The sequence below is a fragment of the Myxocyprinus asiaticus genome, chromosome 12, assembly GCF_019703515.2.
Source record: "Myxocyprinus asiaticus isolate MX2 ecotype Aquarium Trade chromosome 12, UBuf_Myxa_2, whole genome shotgun sequence".
Classification (NCBI taxonomy): domain Eukaryota; kingdom Metazoa; phylum Chordata; class Actinopteri; order Cypriniformes; family Catostomidae; genus Myxocyprinus; species Myxocyprinus asiaticus.
Genome location: NC_059355.1, coordinates 30,883,357 through 30,903,497, shown reverse-complemented (window position 1 = coordinate 30,903,497; position 20,141 = coordinate 30,883,357). Strand labels below are relative to the sequence as shown.

The 20,141-nt window shown below is 39.6% G+C and overlaps 1 protein-coding gene across 2 annotated transcripts in view; it reads left to right on the top strand.

Moving 5' to 3' along the window:
- LOC127449453 (thrombopoietin receptor-like) overlaps nucleotides 1-20,141 on the top strand; it is a 34,908-nt gene that overhangs the window by 8,109 nt on the left and 6,658 nt on the right. For both annotated transcript variants that reach the window (XM_051712873.1, XM_051712874.1), the window contains 4 exons: nucleotides 16,635-16,777; nucleotides 16,951-17,110; nucleotides 17,199-17,280; nucleotides 17,396-17,483. In XM_051712873.1, the coding sequence (XP_051568833.1) occupies nucleotides 16,635-16,777; nucleotides 16,951-17,110; nucleotides 17,199-17,280; nucleotides 17,396-17,483 (473 nt within the window). The remainder of the gene's footprint in view (nucleotides 1-16,634; nucleotides 16,778-16,950; nucleotides 17,111-17,198; nucleotides 17,281-17,395; nucleotides 17,484-20,141) is intronic.

Below are 20,141 nucleotides of genomic sequence, written 5' to 3'. Positions count from 1 at the left end.
TGATCGTTGATTCAGTGAACTCATTTCACACAAGACATCACACAGTGCCATCACCAGAAAAAGTGATGGCACCGTCACTGAACGAATCATTAAATGGATCTGAACGAATTTTGGTGAAAGTAGTCAAAACGTAGCTAATTTTGCTAAATTTTGCATTTAATTTGCAATACTTAAATCTTTAAAATACTACAAATTCTACAAGTATATAATACTTGTATATTAATATAATACTTATACTTGTATATTAGTATATATTGTAACATAAATACTGCACTGTAAGTATTGGGTCTATGTGAGCCACCCATTGACAGCTATGCTGGCTGACTGCTAATTATAATTTTCTTTATTTGTCACATTATGCATATACAGTGAAATTCTTCTTTTTCATATATCCCAGCTAGGCTGGGGTCAGAGTGCAGGGTCAGCCATGATACAGTGCCCCTGGAGCAGATAAGGTCAAGGGCCTTGCTCAAGGGCCCAACAGTGGCATCTTGGCGGTGCTGGGGCTTGAACCCCTGACCTTCTGATCAGTAACCCGGAGCCCTAACCGCTGAGCTACCACTGCCCCTAGTGGTATGCCCCTGGTGTTGGGTAGGGTTGCCAACTTGGCCCTGGAAAATTCCTGGAAACCTAATCAGTGACCGAAAAACATATTGCTGACCATCCTACAAGACATAAAACATATTATTCATGATTGTTTACTCCTTGTTCGGAGATTATCGCATATAGCCTATAGCAAATAATTAAATCAAACAATAATATAAATATACTCAAAAAAAAAAAACAATTACCCTATTTTCAAGATACAGATTTAAACTTCATTAAAAAATTCCATCAAAATTAGTTGTGTAATTTTTAACTAAATTAAAATAATACAATTTATGTATAAATGTATGTATAAAAAAATTTATGTATAAAGGAAAAAAAATAAAGGAAACAAAATAAATGTACATAAAATTCTAATTGAATTAATTAATCTTTAAGAAAATTAAGTTAAAAAAAATATGTTCGATATTTTAGGTTTTACTAATACCATTTCGTCAATGATCACACAATTCAATTAAAATTTGTTATGTACTTGAAATGTGTGTATCTTAAAAAATAATACTTTTTTTCTCTATTATTATTATTATTTGTTTTTTGTTTTTTTTTACATGTTTTTTATGGACATCTCAATCATCCGAACAAACCGGTTCACTAAAATGATTCAGACTTTCTTTTGAATGCATTTGATTCCCCTCATTGTATAGTGTGCTTATAAACAAGGGTGCATATGTATGAACACGTCATGAAAATATGCCCATTGTACAAAGGTACCTTTCTCACATCGCTTGAAAATATTCAAATTCCAGGACATTTTGCATTTTAACAGGATGGATGGCCAGAAATTGGGACGATAATGGAAAATCCTGGACAGGTGGCTATATTAGTGTTGGATAAGATACTAAAAAAATAATCTGCTACATATTTAGGGCCCAATCACTGAAAATGTGGAGACCTTATTGTTCTTCTAAGGATTATTATTATTAGGGCACAGCACTGAAAGTGCGGATGCCCTATTGTTCTTCTAAGGATTGTTATTATTATTAATATTATTATTATTATTATTATTATTATTTTCAAGGTTTTCAGTACTTTTGGGGTACTTAACATGCATGAAAACTCTTGAAATTTTGCACAGACATCAGAGTCATCAGCCATTACGGCTGGGCAAAGTTGCAGGGGGGGCGTGCAGGGGGGGCTCTGTAGCGCCCCCTTGAAAATGGGCATGAAAGGGGGGCTCTGTAGCACCCCCATTTTCATCTACCATCACCAAAATTGGTACACATATAGATCTCATCAAGCCGAACAACTTTCATACTCGTAGTCATTAGCTCCGACCAAAAGGAAGTCGGCCATTTTGGATTTTCTGAAAATAGCAGGCTCTGAACTTTTATATACTCCTCATAGTGCAGTGGTTCCCAACCCTGTTCCTGGAGGCCTCCAAACACTGCACATTTTGGATATCTCCCTAATCAAACACTGAGAACCACTGAACTAGGGGATTCATGTGACTGGCACAAAAGACATTGTAGATGCTAAATTGTGAACAGATTTTTGATATTTTGAATGATGTCGCCATGGCGAAGCAATATATTTAATACAGGAAGTGCCTTATATCTTCTGTGTGCAATGTGTGATTTTTATGAAAATTCTTCTGTATGTTTGGTAATGAGGGCTGATCACATTTATGTGGCTATTATGGGTCACGGTCATAGCGCCACCAACCGGCAGCAGGAAGTAAGGCACTTTTAACAAACTTTGAAATATCCCTCTTGTGTTTACATGAATTGCTTCAAAATTATTTAGAATAACATCAAGACACTGCTGATGTAAAATTGTAAAGGAATATTTGATTCCTTAAATACTGTTGCGATGGCATTAAATTTCATCATTCCTTTTTATGTACTGTATATTCACATGTTTTTGAGTTACTTGGCATGCTTGAATTTTCATGATATTTTGCACACACATCAGAGTTGTCGGCCATTAGGCCTGGGCAAAAGTTAACACATGGGCATGGCGGTGACGTCATGTGAGGAGCAGACGTGTGAGCGGTTAGCTCTGCGCACGTTGCTGGTTTTTTTTATTATTTTCATGTTATAACAGGTGAGATTTGATACATCCAATTACATATTTATTTGTTGAGGTAAACATGGCAAAGAAGTCAAAATCCTCAGACTCTGGAAACATTAAAAGACACTTACGTGTTCAAGCTGAGGCCTCTGATGGGACTGCGAGCCGGGAACTCGATTTGGAAGGCACGTCGGGAGATGAAATCCAGCATCAATGTCCAACATCTCGGTGATGCTGACGAAGGTTGTTGCTGACTTGGAGGATCTCTGTAATACGTCGATCGATTATGGCGATGGAAACAAAATTCTCTGAATTGGTCACAAGAGTGACAGAAGTTGAAAAATGAATCGATTATCTGGAATCATCGGAAAGGGAACATTTAAAAAATATGAACCAGAGGAATAACATACGAATTGTTGGAATTCCTGAGCATGAAGAGGGCAGAGATATGGTGAAATTCCTTGACGAGCTCTTCCCGAGTCTGCTCGACATGGCAGGCCATAAGCTGGAAATCGAGCGAGCTCACAGAGTCCCGGCTCACGGATCTGCTGGGGGAGACATGCCCCGATCGATTCTGGCCAGATTTCTGAGATCATCCGATAAAGATATAGTGTTGCGCCAGGCGAGGAGCAAAGGAAAGCTTTCCTCGAAGAATCACAGTATTTTCTTGTTCCCGGACTTTGCCAATGCGACAAGAGAGAAACGCGATTGGTTTAAGGAATGTAAGAAACTCTTACATCAACGGAAGATCGCTTTTGCACTGATGTTTCCGGCCAAACTGAGAATAGACACCAAGGATGGCAGCAAAGTATTTTTATGCCCCAAAAAGGCACTGGCCTTCATACAAACTATGGGTGAGTAAACCATTGGGCGTTTCTTATGTGAGTGGACTAACTCGCTGTTCAGTGTCTCGATTGTCTGAGGAAGCTGGGCGCAATTTTTGTTTCTTTCTGCATTGGCTCCGCCTGGCGGCTGGAGTTTGTTTGTGGCATGACACTCCAAGAAACCTTTGCATTGATGGAAGATCGCTTTTACACTGAAGTTCCCAGCCAGATTGAGAATTGATACTATGGATGATTGCAAAATATTTACATGCTCACATAAAGGACGTCTTTTATAAAGTTGTCGGACTGAGTAAGTCATGATATATTTTTTTTAGGTGGCCTCCAATGAATTTGACTCGCTCAATACACACTTGATCATCCGAGAAATCGGGATGCTTGTTTTGTTTCTTTATGTGCTGGCTCTGCCTAGTGGCTGGAGTTTGTTTTGTGGAAAAATACTCCTTCAGGTCAGCTGTGGATGAATCTGATTGTTTTTTGTGCTTACACCTCCTGTTGGCAGGAGTTTGTTTTTGTGGAGTATTTTTAAGGGACATTAGAATGATTACATCATCTGCTGAACTCATAACAGCCGGCTCACTGAACAATTGACTGTCTGTCCGAGGAAACTGAACGGCTTTATATCAGCTGGAGTTTGTTTTGTGGAGGAACACACCTTCAAGACAGTTTTGCGAATGAATCTACATGTTCTTTGTGTTCATTCTGCCTACTGGCTGGAGTTTGTTTTACAGAGTATTTTCTGTTATGTAATTTTGCCTCACAAAACCTGTACAGAAGCACCAAACTTGAGCAATCCGACGGCAAAGTTGTCACGGGGGTTCTCGCATGCGTACATGGACTCTTTGAGTTTGGAGGGATTGACGCCGGTTGCCGCTGTCGTGCGCGGGTTTTATGCGCACGTTTTTCTGTTTGTTTTGTTCGGGGGAAGTTCGGGATTTGATTGTTGCATTAATGGGAAATGTGGTCTGTATAATCTTGCTTTTGACACACAATTTATTTTTTTTATTATATCAATATGTCAAATGTTAATGTGAATGGGTTATCTCTCTCCACATGGAATGTGAATGGGTCTGGGCACCCCATAAAAAATAGGAAGGTTATTTCTTTTCTTAAGCGTAAAAAATTTGATATAGTGTTTCTTCAAGAAACACATCTTTCCCCACAGGAAGCTGAAAAATTTGGGAAGATATAGGGTGGACATGTTTTCTGGAGGGGTCATTATATTGATAAATAAACATCTGCAATTCAAATTTCTCAAACAGATTAAAGATAAAATAGGAAGAGTCATTATTGTTTTAGTAGACATTCAGGGGCAAAGGTTGATTTTGGCTAATATTTACGCACCTAACGCTGATGATCAGGGCTTTTTATAGATCTTGAAGGGTTGTTGCAAACCGTTGGCACCCCTCATGATATAATACTGGGAGGAGACTTTAATTTATTGATGGACTCGATCCTTGACCATAGTGAAGCAAAAGTGTGTAAGCCCCCTAGACGAACAGTGACACTTCACAAGATGTGTAAAAATCTTGGTCTTGTAGATATCTGGTGACTTTTGAACCCTTCTGGTAGGGATTATAAATTTTTTTCATCAGTTCATAAGATTTATTCTAGAATAGATTTTTTTTAATTATTTCTAAATCCCTAATTCCAGCTGTTGATGATTGCTCAATTGGAAACATTTTAGTCTCAGATCACACCCTAGTGAGTTTAGAGATGTTGCCACATACAGAGAAAAAGAAATTATATAGTTGGCGCTTTAATGTATCCCTTTTGCAAAATCCTGATTTCCAACAAATGTTAAAGACTGAAATCAATATTTATATGGAGACCAACTGGTCCTCAGGTCCTCACAAATTTGTGAGGCAAAATTGAGCAATCCGATGGCAAGGTTGTCATGGGGACTCGTGTGCGTTCATGGATCTTTTGGTTTAGAGGGATTGTCGCCGGTTGGCGCTTTCGTGCGTGGGGTTTATACGCACATTTTTCTTTTTTCTGTTTGTTTTGTTCAGGGGGAAGTTCGGGGTTTGATTGTTTCACTAATGGGGAATGTGGTCTGTATAATTTTGTTTTTGACACACAATTTATTTTTTCTACTATATCAAAATGTCAAATGTTAATATGAGTGTACTATCTCTCTCCACATGGAATGTAAATGGGTTGGGGCACCCCATAAAAAGAAGGAAGGTTATTACTTTTCTTAAACGTAAGAATTATGATATAGTGTTTCTTCAAGAAACACATCTCTCCCCGCAGGAAGCTGAAAAATTTGGGAAGAAATGGGGTGGATATGTTTTTTTAGTGCTGGCTCAAGTAAGAGCAAGGAAGTCATTATATTGATTAATAAACATCTACAATTCAAATGTCTCAAACAGACTATCTATAAATTAGGAAGAGTCATTATTGGTTTAGCTGAAATTCAAGGACAAAGGTTGATTTTGGCTAATATTTACGCACCTAACGCTGATGATCGGGGCTTTTTTATAGATCTTGAAGGGATGTTGCAAACCGCTGGCACCCCTCATGATATAATATTGGGAGGAGACTTTAATCTTTTGATGGACTCAGTCCTTGATCATAGTGAAGCAAAAGTGTGTAAGCCCCCTAGAGCAACATTGACGCTTCACAGGATATGTAAAAATCTTGGTCTTACAGATATTTTGGAGACTTTTGAACCCATCTGGTAGAGACTATCAATTTTTTTCATCAGTCCATAAGATTTATTCTAGAATAGATTTTTTTTTTATATCCAAATCCCTCATTTCATCTGTTGTTGATTGCTCGATTGGAAACATTTTAGTCTCGGATCACGCCCTGGTGAGTTTAGAGGTGATGCCACATATAGATAAAAATAAATCATATAGATGGCGCCTTAATGTATCCCTTCTGCAAAATCCTGATTTCCAACAAATGTTAAAGACTGAAATCAATATTTATATGGAGACCAACTGGTCCTCAGTATCCTCTGTGGGCGTGGCTTGGGAGGCACTTAAGGCGGTTCTTAGGGGTCGGATCATACAGTATGCCTCATTCATCAAAAAATCCAAAGCACAAGAACTTATGGAGTTGGAAGGAAATATTAAAAGTGCCGAGGCAGAGCTGAAGCGCCGTATGTCAGCTGATGGCCTCAGAGAATTGACCCAATTGAAATACAGAATACTATTTTGTCGCGGAAAGTGCAGTTTTAGTTATTCAAGGCAAGAGAGTCATACTTTGAGTCGGGTGACAAAGCAGGGAAGCTTTTGGCTAGACATATAAAGCAGAGAGAGTCTTTTTTTTACCATTCCCTCGGTGAAATCTGCTGGTGGTGAAATTTTTACTTCAGCCATTGATATTAATAATGCTTTTAAAGAATTCTATCTTGATCTCTATAGTTCCACGTCTTCGTCTACTGATGAAGATATTAGAAACTTTGTGGAACCATTAGATCTTCCTAAACTGACGACTGAGCAAAAAAACACTCTTGATTCTGAGATAACCTTGAAGGAGCTTGACGAGGTAATTAAGTCCCTACCTACTGGCAAAGCTCCAGGGCCAGATGGTTTTGCCGCAGAATTTTTTAGATCCTATGCTACAGAACTGGCTCCACTTTTGTTAGAAGTTTATACTGATTCATTAAAGAATGGAAAGCTTCCTCCAACCATGACACAAGCCCAGATCAGTCTGATTCTTAAAAAGGACAAAGATCCAAGCGAGTGTAAAAGTTAACGTCTAATTTCCCTGATCCAACTAGATGTAAAAATATTGTCAAATATTTTGACTACTCGATTAAGTTATGACATCACTTATACATATAGATCAGGTGGGATTTATTCGAGGCCACAGCTCCTCTGATTATATCAGGCGTCTCATCAATATCATGTGGTCAGTAGCGAATGATCAATCTCCGATCGCTGCCATCTCACTTGATGCCGAAAAGGCGTTTGATATGGTAGAATGGGATTATCTTTTTAAGATTTTGGAAATGTATGGGTTCGGGAGTACATTTATTGGTTGGATTAAGTTACTTTATAGACACCCTGTAGCAGCGGTACAAACAAATGGATTAATTTCAGAATATTTTACTCTGAATAGGGGCACTCGGCAGGGCTGCCCTCTTTCCCCATTATTGTTCTGTCTTGCCCTAGAACCATTAGCAGCCACGATAAGAAAGGAGGATGATTTTCCAGGGGTGGTGGCAGGAGGTGTGCCGCATAAGCTTCTGCTTTACGCAGATGATATTTTATTATTTGTCTCTGAACCTACTAGATCTATGCCTTGCCTCCACAGAATTATTAATTCCTTTTCCAAGTTCTCAGGATACAAAGTCAATTGTGCTAAATCCGAAGCTTTGTCTCTGACAGCGTACTGTCCAGTAACGGCTTTTCAGCCGGGCGCCTTCCAGTGGCTCAAACACGGCATTAAGTATTTGGGGATTTTATTCCCAGCAAATTTGTCTGATTTAGTTAGTGTTAATTTTGACCCTTTAATTAAAAGGTTTTCGAGCGATGTGAGCAGGTGGGCTTCATTACATTTATGCATGATTGGGAAGGTTAATGTTATTAAAATGAATTGTATTCCAAAATGTAACTACCTGCTACAATCTCTCCCTGTAGATGTCCTCCTCTCTTATTTCAAGGAATTTGAGAGCAAAGCAAAGTCCTTCATTTGGAATGGTAAACGTCCCAGATTGCATTTTAATAAGTTACATAGGCCGATAGACAAAGGAGGGCTAGGCCTACCCAAGATTTTGTTTTATTACTAAACATTCAGTCTCAGACATTTTGTTCATTGGTCACTTCCACCTGAGAGAGCCCCTCCCTGGTTTGTTATTTAACAGGCAGTTCTTGCCCCTATTTCGCCATTACAAAGCATCTCTATCAAACTAATCGGAAAAGTTAAGTTACACCCCGTTATTTCGCATTTACACTCGGTATGGACTAAAGTGTCCAGATTGTTTAAACTGGACACTTATATAAATGTTGCCTCGAGCACATGGCAGAACCCATGATTGTGTATTGGCAAGTCTCCTTTCTGCTGGCCGGAGTGGATTGTGAGGGGGGTTGCTACACTCGGTGACCTATTTGAAAGTGGTGTGTTGAGATTGTTTGAAAACTTGGTCCAACATTTTGGGATCCCCAGACCTCAGTTTTATAGGTATTTACAACTGCGCCACCTGCTTTGTACTATTTTTGGGAGTAGCACACATCCCCCTAAGGAGGCAGATGCTTTGGGAGAGGTGATTGCGGCTTTTGGTAAAGGTCATGAGGCATCATTGTACTACTCCCTGTTAATTCAGAGTATGGGGGACGGAGCCTTAACTTCTCTCAAGAGAGTATGGGAGAAAGATTTTAACTTGGCATTGGAGGAAGGAGTGTGGGCTAAGATTCTTAAAAATGTTAAGTCTGCATCTAGTGATGCAAGGGTGTGTCTTATACAATTAAAAATCTTGCATAGATTTTATTGGACCCCCTCTAGACTGTATAGGCTTGGTCTTAAAGATACACCCACCTGCTGGAGATGCCAATTGGAGGATGGAGACATGGCCCATGTTTTTTGGTGGTGTGTCGAGATCCAGAAATTCTGGTTGAAGGTTCAGAATTTTGTGTGCGACGTGGTGGGCACTCAGGTTTCGTTTTGTGTTGCCTCAAGCATATGATTGAACCCTAAATTACACATTAATAAGTCCCCTTACTGTTGGTCAGAGTGGATTGGGAGGGGGGTTACTACACTTGGTGACCTATATGAGAGTGGAGTACTGAGATCTTTTGATAATTTGGTTCAACATTTTAAGATTCCTAGATTCCAGTTCTTTAGGTATTTACAGCTGCGCCACTTGCTCTGTACTATTTTTGGGAGTAGTGTACACCCCCCTAAAGTGGCAGATACTCTGGAAATGGTGATTACTGCTTTTGGGAAAGCTCATGAAGCATCAGTGTATTACTCCCTGTTGATTCAGAGTCTGGGGGATGGAGTTTCGTCTTCTCTCAAGAGATTATGGGAGAAGGATTTAAACTTGGTATTGGAGGAGGGAGTGTGGGCCAGGATCCTAAAAAGTATCAAGTCTGCATCTAGAGATGCAAGGGTCCGTCTAATGCAATTTAAGATTTTGCATCGGTTCTACTGGACCCCCTCTAGATTGTATAGGTTGGGTCTTAAAGACACACCCACCTGCTGGCAGTGCCAAACAGAAGACGGGGACACAATACATGTATTTTGAGGATGTGTAAAGATCCAAGAATTTTGGTTGAGGGTTCAGAACATTATGAGTGAGGTGTTAAACACTGAACTTTTATTTAGCCCCAGACTCTGTAACCTGGGTGATGGGATGACTCTGGACATTGGGGAAAGTTATTTAAAAAGTTGGGTCCTAGCCAAAAAAAAAAAAATCATCCTCAGGAGATAGAAGTCGGCTGGGGCACCCTCATTTAGGGAATGGTGCGGGGAGATGGGCAAGGTGGCGGCGTTTGAGGAGATGTTTTCTTAGAAGGCTGGGGAAGTGGGGGGGTTATTTGGCTTTTTTGGATGGTTCTCAGGGAATGGCTGTGGAGAGAGATTTGTAGTTTAGTTGGGTATGTGTTTTATTGATTTTGTTTGAATGTATATCTTGTTTTTTAATGTATTTTTTTGTATTTATTTTATTTTGATGATTTAATTGTTGGTGACCACAGTACTGCATGTTTGGGGGGTGGGGGGGGGTGATAATGTTAATAATTGATTCAATTTTTTATGTTGTGTTTGTATGTTTTATTTTTGGAATCAATAAAATTGTAATAACAAAAAAAAACAAAACAAAAAAAAAACCACAAGGGCGTGGCTGGGGAGCTCTGTAGTGCCACCTTTTGACAAAAGTGGTGGGGTCAGTTTCTTCTATGGTCACCAAACTTGCTACATACACAATATTGCCAAAAGTATTCGCTCATCTGCTTTTAGACGCATATGGACTTAAGTGACATCCCATTCTTAATCCATAGGGTTTAATATGACGTCGGCCCACCCTTTGCAGCTATAACAGCTTCACCTCTTCTGGGAAGGCTTTCCACAAGGTTTAGGAGTGTGTTTATGGGAATTTTTGACCATTCTTCCAGAAGCGCATTTGTGAGGTCAGACACTGATGTTGGACGAGAAGGCCTGGCTCGCAGTCTTCGTTCTAATTCATCCCAAAGGTGCTTTATCGGGTTGAGGTCAGGACTCTGTGCAGGCCAGTCAAGTTCTTCCACACCAAACTCGCTCATCCATGTCTTTCCATGTCTTTTTCTTCACTGGTGCGCAGTCATGTTGGAACAGGAAGGGGCCATCCTCAAACTGTTCCCACAAAGTTGGGAGCATGGAATTGTCCAAAATCTCTTGGTATGCTGAAGCATTCAGAGTTCCTTTCACTGGAACTAAGGGGCCAAGCCCAGCTCCTGAAAAACAACCCCACACCATAATCCCCCCTCCACCAAACTTCACAGTTGGCACAATGCAGTCAGACAAGTACCGTTCTCCTGGCAACTGCCAAACCCAGACTCGTCCATCAGATTGCCAGATGGAGAAGCGTGATTCGTCACTCCAGAGAACGCTTCTCCACTGCTCTAGAGTCCAGTGGCGGCGTGCTTTACACCACTGCATCCGATGCTTTGCATTGCACTTGGTGATGTATGGCTTGGATGCAGCTGCTCGGCCATGGAAACCCATTCCATGAAGCTCTCTACGCACTGTTCTTGAGCTAATCTGAAGGCCACATGAACTTTGGAGTTCTGTAGCGATTGACTCTGCAGAAAGTTGGTGACCTCTGTGCACTATGCGCCTCAGCATCCGCTGACCCCGCTCTGTCATTTTACGTGGCCTACCACTTCGTGGCTGAGTTGCTGTCATTCCCAATCGCTTCCACTTTGTTATAATACCACTGACAGTTGACTGTGGAATATTTAGTAGCGAGGAAATTTCACGACTGGACTTGTTGCACAGGTGGCATCCTATCACAGTACCATGCTGGAATTCACTGAGCTCCTGAGGGTGGCCCATTCTTTCACAAATGTTTGTAGAAGCAGTCTGCATGGCTAGGTGCTTCATTTTATACACCTGTGGCCATGGCAGTGATTGGAACACCTGAATTCAATTATTTGGATGGGTGAGCGAATACTTTTGGCAATATAGTGTATATTGTACTCATCAAGCTGGACAACTTTCAAAATTTCCGTCATTAGCTCCACCCCACAGGAAGTCAGCTATTTTGGATTGAATGTGCATTTTTTTTTTAAATCGCAGGCCCTGAATTTGGAATACTCTTCTTAGGGGATTCATGTGACTGGCACCAAACTTAGACAATATTATGCCAAGATACTGAAGATGCTGAATCTGAGTGGCAATTAACTTGTCCAATAGAGGGCAGCCAAGCTCCATTGTTGAATGATTTCCCAAAATCCACATCTCAGTCCCTCCAGGATTTTGTGAGTCGTGTCTAGAAGGAATCCCTCTTTTGTACATTATGTATAGTCTAAGCTTGTGTAACTACATTCATCGGTTAATTATTTTTAACAAAAGAGCAACATTTAAAGTTAAAGATCTGTTTAAGATGGCTAGCAAAATGACAAGGGAATGCTCATGAACTGCTTTCAATTTTAAACAATTTAAGCGTTAATTATACAGTATTAAGAAGATAGCAACATATGTGCCACAGTGAGGAATGAGGAATCGAGAATGGGCGACGAGTGCTCCTCGTGTTGCAAGTTCCACAGTTTGCACTCTTTTCCAGTCAAATCCCATAGATACATCCATTGAGGTGCAGAGGCAATCTTTGTTAATTAAAATATATAGTTTCATATGGACAGATTAGAACCTTTAACCTATTATGCAATGAGCAAATTAAATATTCAAGAATGACTTTTTATCAAAGCAGACCACTTAAAATAATCTTTTACTAGTGTTCATCGTTGCTGTGCGACTTCAAACGCCGTGTATCATTAGCATGCCATTATTTAGCTAGCCATCTTAAACTGATCTTTAACTTTGTTTATCAAAAGAATGACATATACAGTTAACTTAAGAACGCAGTTACACATACTTAAGACTATACATAACAGACTGCACATGTGCGAGAATTTGACGAAAGAGGGATCCCTTCTAGACACGACTGATTTTGCGATCTTGCAAACTCAACCAATCTCTGTATTATTTGTGATAGCTTGACATTTTTTATAATTATGCAAATTTTCAGCAAAAAACGCAAATCTGAGGGAATCCCATCGCTTTTCTTCATGTATGCACAACAGCTATTGTATCATCTCCATAGTAACAGTGCTTATCAAAATCCTTATAAACTGACCGCAGACAGCACAGATACATCACAGCTAGCATTTAATCTTCACCCTGCGTGCTGCGAACGAGACAAAAAGCTGCGTTTATTCAAAGAATCCCGAACATTCACTTAAAATCTCCATTAGTCGTGTAATAAAATGTGATTAGAATTTGAAGTGCTATCAATACAGTAGGCTATGAATCTGAAAATGGCAATATATGCTGAACACTTGTATGCTGACAGTAAATGTTCATAAATGTTTTTACTGATATAAAAAGGTCAATTATATAGATAGGCTATATCTAATATTCAGTATATGACAATATGGCAAAAATGAAAATTTTCATATATGTTACATATTTTATAAACATTTGTGGAATTTAAATGTGTACATAAATACTCAAATATATGAACTCTAATTGTATTTGTTCGTATATGGCCATATACCAGATTTAAATAGCAGACAATGTAATAATTGCAACAGGCCTAATTATTGAATCCTCATTTGTGTTTTTAGTTTACAGATTTATTGTACATCTATTTTAACCTTAGATAAGTTTTCTTGCATTATCTAACTGCACCGTAATTTGATGACCAAACTTTCGTCGTGGCAACATACTGATTACCTTGTGACAACCGTAAAAGTGAAATTCCTGGATTCGTAGCCATAACGTAACTTTGGAACTGTGCCAGTCCATCATGACTACATTGTGGCAACGTCAAAGGAACAAAAGTTGTTTGTTAGTTACCGGTTGGTAATTTTTGCTTTTAATGATTATTCTATGGGCGGGCATGCAATAGTCCAACCTAATTTATGTCCTTATTTTCCCAACATAATTTAAAGGCTATTTAAACAGTTATGTGTATGAATAACGAATGCAGACTAAAAGTTAATGTACTTCATTTATTTTGGCAGAGAACAGAGAAAAAATGCAACAATAAAAGAAATTGAGACCTATTGCTACATAATTGCAACGAAATTACAAGGCTAAATGGTTTACGTGCTCATATTAAACTCTACTTAGACCAACTTAACACCTAATGCTTAACCCAACTTTTTGAATGGAATTAGTGAAATAAATCAACTTTTTGATGATATTCTAATTATATGACCAGCACCTGTATATACAGGTGCATCTCAATAAATTAGAATGTCGTGGAAAAGTTCATTTATTTCAGTAATTCAACTCAAATTGTGAAACTGTTGTATTAAATAAATTCAGTGCACACAGACTGAAGTAGTTTAAGTCTTTGGTTCTTTTAATTGTGATGATTTTGGCTCACATTTAACAAAAACCCACCAATTCACTATCTCAAAAAATTAGAATATGGTGACATGCCAATCAGCTAATCAACTCAAAACACCTGCAAAGGTTTCCTGAGCCTTCAAAATGGTCTTTCAGTTTGGTTCACTAGGCTACACAATCATGGGGAAGACTGCTGATCTGACAGTTGTCCAGAAGACAATCATTGACACCCTTCACAAGGAGGGTAAGCCACAAACATTCATTGCCAAAGAAGCTGGCTGTTCACAGAGTGCTGTATCCAAGTATGTTAACAGAAAGTTGAGTGGAAGGAAAAAGTGTGGAAGAAAAAGATGCACAACCAACCGAGAGAACTGCAGCCTTATGAGGATTGTCAAGCAAAATCGATTCAAGAATTTGGGTGAACTTCACAAGGAATGGACTGAGGCTGGGGTCAAGGCATCAAGAGCCACCACACACAGACGTGTCAAGGAATTTGGCTACAGTTGTCGTATTTCTCTTGTTAAGCCACTCCTGAACCACAGACAACGTCAGAGGCGTCTTACCTGGGCTAAGGAGAAGAAGAACTGGACTGTTGCCCAGTGGTCCAAAGTCCTCCTTTCAGATGAGAGCAAGTTTTGTATTTCATTTGGATACCAAGGTCCTAGAGTCTGGAGGAAGGGTGGAGAAGCTCATAGCCCAAGTTGTTTGAAGTCCAGTGTTAAGTTTCCACAGTCTGTGATGATTTGGGGTGCAATGTCATCTGCTGGTGTTGGTCCATTGTGTTTTTTGAAAACCAAAGTCACTGCACCCATTTACCAAGAAATTTTGGAGCACTTCATGCTTCCTTCTGCTGACCAGCTTTTTAAAGATGCTGATTTCATTTTCCAGCAGGATTTGGCACCTGCCCACACTGCCAAAAGCACCAAAAGTTGGTTAAATGACCATGGTGTTGGTGTGCTTGACTGGCCAGCAAACTCACCAGACCTGAACCCCATAGAGAATCTATGGGGTATTGTCAAGAGGAAAATGAGAAACAAGAGACCAAAAAATGCAGATGAGCTGAAGGCCACTGTCAAAGAAACCTGGGCTTCCATACCACCTCAGCAGTGCCACAAACTGATTACCTCCATGCCATGCCGAATTGAGGCAGTAATTAAAGCAAAAGGAGCCCCTACCAAGTATTGAGTACATATACAGTAAATGAACATACTTTCCATAAGGCCAACAATTCACTAAAAATATATATATATTTTTTTTTACTGGTCTTATGATGTATTCTAATTTTTTGAGATAGTGAATTGGTGGGTTTTTGTTAAATGTGAGCCAAAATCATCACAATTAAAAGAACCAAAGACTTAAACTACTTCAGTCTGTGTGCATTGAATTTATTTAATACACGAGTTTCACAATTTGAGTTGAATTACTGAAATAAATGAACTTTTCCACGATATTCTAATTTATTGAAATGCACCTGTATATTGTTCTCATCAAGCCAGCCAAGTTTAAAAAAAAAACAATCATTAGCTCCGCCCAACATTCCTGTTTTTGAAATAGTCCTTTTACATTTACCCAAATCACTTTAATATTGTTAACAATAATGTCAAGACACCGCTGATATAAAATTGTGAAGGGATTCTTGATATCTTGAAAAGTGTTGTCATGGCAATGGATCAAATTCTATGATGTTGTACTGTATTCGGGTGTATTTGACAAACTCAGCCATTTGTTTAATAACACTTATGACATGAATGTGGCTATGGTGGGTCACGGTCATAGGGCCTCCAGCTGGCAACAATAGATGTTCAAAATATTCCAAAACTGGCCATAATTACACATTTATTTCATTTGCCACACACATCAATGTTCTTAACCATTATGTCTGAGCAGAAGGTAAGACATGGTGTCTTTCTTGTTTACTCGACCAAATGCATGTGACCATCATGCATTGTTTTCCAAAAGCCATCAGGTGGAAATGGACCCATGGTGCTTGGGCCCGTCATCGCTGCTTGCAGCTATATTATTAATTACTTTTCTAAAAACTGTAATCAGATTATTTTAACAATTACTTCATTGAAAAAGTAATCACATTACTAATTATTTTACTTTTAAGTTACTTTCTAAAACAATTCAAAGTAATGTCTATATTTCCTCCTTGTTCAGTGTTGCACACAAGTCATTCACTCAGCATGTCTCAGTGATTCTCCAGCTGACACAGAAACACAAATGGATTAAGATATTAACAAAATTCATGTTTTAAATGTATTCAGCATAAATATAATCATTTTAGAAATGTGTATCTCTAGTAATGTACTTCAAAGTTATTACATTAATTTAAAGTCAGTAACTGTAATCTGATTACAAGAATTTAAAATATCATGTTACACTACTTTGACTTAAAAAGTAGTTAGATTACAGTAATGACTTTGTAATCGAATTACACCCAACACTGATCATGATAATACCATGGCATTCTTTGAAATACGTTGAAGTGTCATGTGAATACCATTATTGTCCATGAATGTGATGTCTGCACAGTGCTTTTTGAATTGCTTTTCAAATAGTGCACATTATACATTAAAAATTGGAATGTTTGTTACTAATTCTTCCTGAATGAGAGTGACAGCCAAAGGCCGTGAGTCTCTTTTTCTCACATTTTCTTTTCTTCGTCAGTCCAAACAGAGCCTCCAGGAGGGCTGCAGGAACAGACAGAGGACAGGAGGCTCTGTTTAAACTGGGATCCACCTCTTTTGATGATCTCTCAGTACCTAATGTACCAAATCCAATATCAGCTCCAAGGAGAAAATGAGTGGAAGGTGAGATTAGATAACGTGAAATGAAAAATTTAAACAAGTTTACTTAAATGATTCAAAGATCATTGATGGTTGATAGATGAAAGTATAGCAGGTATTTATCTGCTTTCTGCTCTGAATCAGTTGTGTGATAAACAATTGCATGTAGCTTACTTTCAAACATTATCCTATGGTAGCTTTTCACAGTACCCAGTTCCAAGAGTAGCACTTGTCTGGATGTGCAACTGGCAGGCCAATACAGCATCCAGGTCAGAGCACAACCTGATGGATCAATCTACAGTGGATACTGGAGTGACTGGTCGAAACCACTCACTGCCCACTTACCTTCAGGCAAAGGTAGACAAACTTTTGGACAGTAATGAACAATACATCACATCTATAAAGCCCTGGGTAATTTTGAATAATAATTTCTGCTTTAACACAGAATGGATCTTTATTGTCTGCATACCAGTAGCTTTACTGATCATTGCCTTAGCAATCAGCTTTTCCTTCTCTAGATACTTCAGGTAATTCAGTCTAAATCACTCTAATGCTCAACGTTTCAGAGCTATGCTCTAAAAAGTGTACAAAATGTAAATATAAAGGAATATAAACCTATGTACCCTATTTTCATTCCATTAGTAAGGTCAAGAAGTCTCTGTGGCCATCAGTCCCAAACCTAAACAAGGTGCTGGAGAGTTTTCTGGCAGATATCAGTGGATCACACTGGGTAATTCATATGACCTTTGAAAATTAAGCAATATCACATGAGCAAGAGTATTGTTGTAATGAATATAAACACTGGTTGTAGATAATCATAGCAATGCTGATATTCAGTACAACAGCACAATTTTAAATGTGATATTGATATTATACAACAGTTCTTAAAGGGATAGTTCACCAAAAAATATTTTTTTTATCATGATTTACTCACCCTAATGCCATCCCAGATGTGTATGACTTTCTTTCATCTGCAGAACACAAATAAAGATATTTAAAAGAATATTTCAGCTCAGTAGGTCCTCACAATGCAAGTGAATGGTTGCCAACATTTTTCAACACCAAAATCCACATAAAGGGAGCATAGAAGTAATCCATATGACTCCAGTGGTTACATCCATGTGTTCAGACATGGTATGGTATGTGTGGGTGAGAAAAAGATAAATATTTAAGTAATTTTTTGTCATAAATGCACCTCCCAGCCCATTAAGGGGCGATATGCAGGAAGGATGTGAATCTCAAAAACAGAAGAAGGAGAATGAGAAAATGAAAGTAAAGTGGAAATTGACTGAGCAGGGAGGAGAATTTATAGTATAAAAAGGACTTACATGTAACTATTGATCTGTTTCTCACCCACACCTATCAAATCGCTTCAGAATATATGGATTTAACCACCAGAGTCGTCTGGAGTACTTTTATTTTGCCCTTATGTGCAAGGCCGGACTTACCATTGGGCTAGACTGGGCTCCAGCCCATGGGCCCCGCCCAGTACAGCCGTAACTGAGTCTGTCCTGTGTACATCTATAACTGTCTGGTTTGGTTCAGGCACCAAATCAGACAGAAAGAAACTACAACAGACAGTCAGGACTGCTGAGAGGATTTTTGGTGCCCCCCTGCCTAACCTCCAAGACCTGTACGTCTCCAGATTGAGGAAACATGCAGATAGAATCACACTGGACCCCCACACACCCTGCACAAGAACAGTTTTTACCCTCAGGCCATTTACCGCATAAACAATTAAACTGCCTTCAGGACTCCCATAGTGCAATAATGTATAAATATGTCATGTACATATGTAAATTCACTCATATTTAATTCAATAGATGTACATACCCCTACCTTGCACATATATTACCACTTGCACATTTGCACACGCCATTCCATATGTCCTATTTTTTATTTTATTTCTTTTTTATGTCTATTTATACTCTTACCTTGTTTTATATTCTGTCTCTCACTGTAATGTTCTGTGTGCACTTGCTTGCTTGTTTCTCCTATCACCAAGAAAAATGTATTGTGTACGTGAGCACACTTGGCAATAAAGCTCATTCTGATTCTGATTCTGATTCAGATATCGACGATATCTTACAAATATCCCAATGCCGATTGTGACACTCATTAACTATGTTTCCATCCAATGGTCTGTGTGGGTGCCTCGTGCCGCCCCCCACAAGATGCCGCCCTGGGCAAGGGCACATGTTGCCCATGCCTAAATCCGCTACAGGTTTCGCTTTCGGGTCGGAACTGGTGGCAACTTGCGATAGGCACAACATCAGGACCAATATTACAGTCCTATAAGAAGGGCAACTGTTCCCTTTTGATTGCAGTTCCTCGTCTTCTGATTGCATTTATTTGTGAAATTAAAATTATAGTAAGCTGGCTAATTTCAATGAATTGTCTCAATACTCTCTATTACCTAAGAGTTTTCTGTAACATGGCTCATCCCAAACCCTCATCACCTGCTTGCGCCGGTTACCTGCAGTTGCAAGCATGCCCTGCCGCCTGCGGAGCGCTTATCGCAGCAAGAGATTCCCATCCTTTCCACGTTGTGTGCATGGGATTCAAACACACTGAAAATTGCAGCCATTGTATGTCCTTGCTAAGGAAACTCCTGCGCCATAGGCTCAAAGTAGTTTCTACCCATGGCAGCGAACTCCAGTATGACAAATCGGACAGGAAAATGGCAACGACTTCTGGAGGCCCCCCAGACTTTGCCTTCTCTCAGTTGGGCTGATCAAACTGAGGCTTCTTTACTCGAAGAATCTTCCCACCCAGGTGTTTCTTCATTTGAGCAAGAGCCTCCTAGCTCTGGGGATGATGACCACGCTGTGCTGGAGTGCTTGGAGGACAGGGAGGCCATCCCATTGGCTCAGGCTTAGCCAGTCAGCAGTTTGGCGGTGTTACCGCATGCCATCCTCTTCGAGGTGTGTGAGCAAGCAGACGCTCAGCTCAACATCGAATGGCCAGCCGATCAGGAGAGGGATGTTTATGATGGAAAACTGTTGGGGCCGCCAGCCGGCCCGTGAAAACAGTCCTTTCCTGTCCTTCCTGTGTGTGCTAAGCACATGAAGCACTACTGGAGAGACCCGCTTGACCTTAAGCATGGTCTTTCGGGTTTGGAGGTGAAGGGTATGGCCACACTCAGTATGAGTGACCCCCCCATCATCGAACTGTCAATAGCCAGACACCTTAATACCTCGCAAGGAAGTTTGCTAGCCCGACTAAGCACAACCACCCTAACAAGATGGGCCGCTTCTCCACCATTTTTCAAAGCTCTGAATGTTTCCTCCCTTCTTTCAGCCTACCAGGTCAGCCTCATGGAAGATATGGGTAAACGTTTAGAGAAGGGTTCTCCTTCACCCACGTTGTGCAAGAAATCATCACGGCC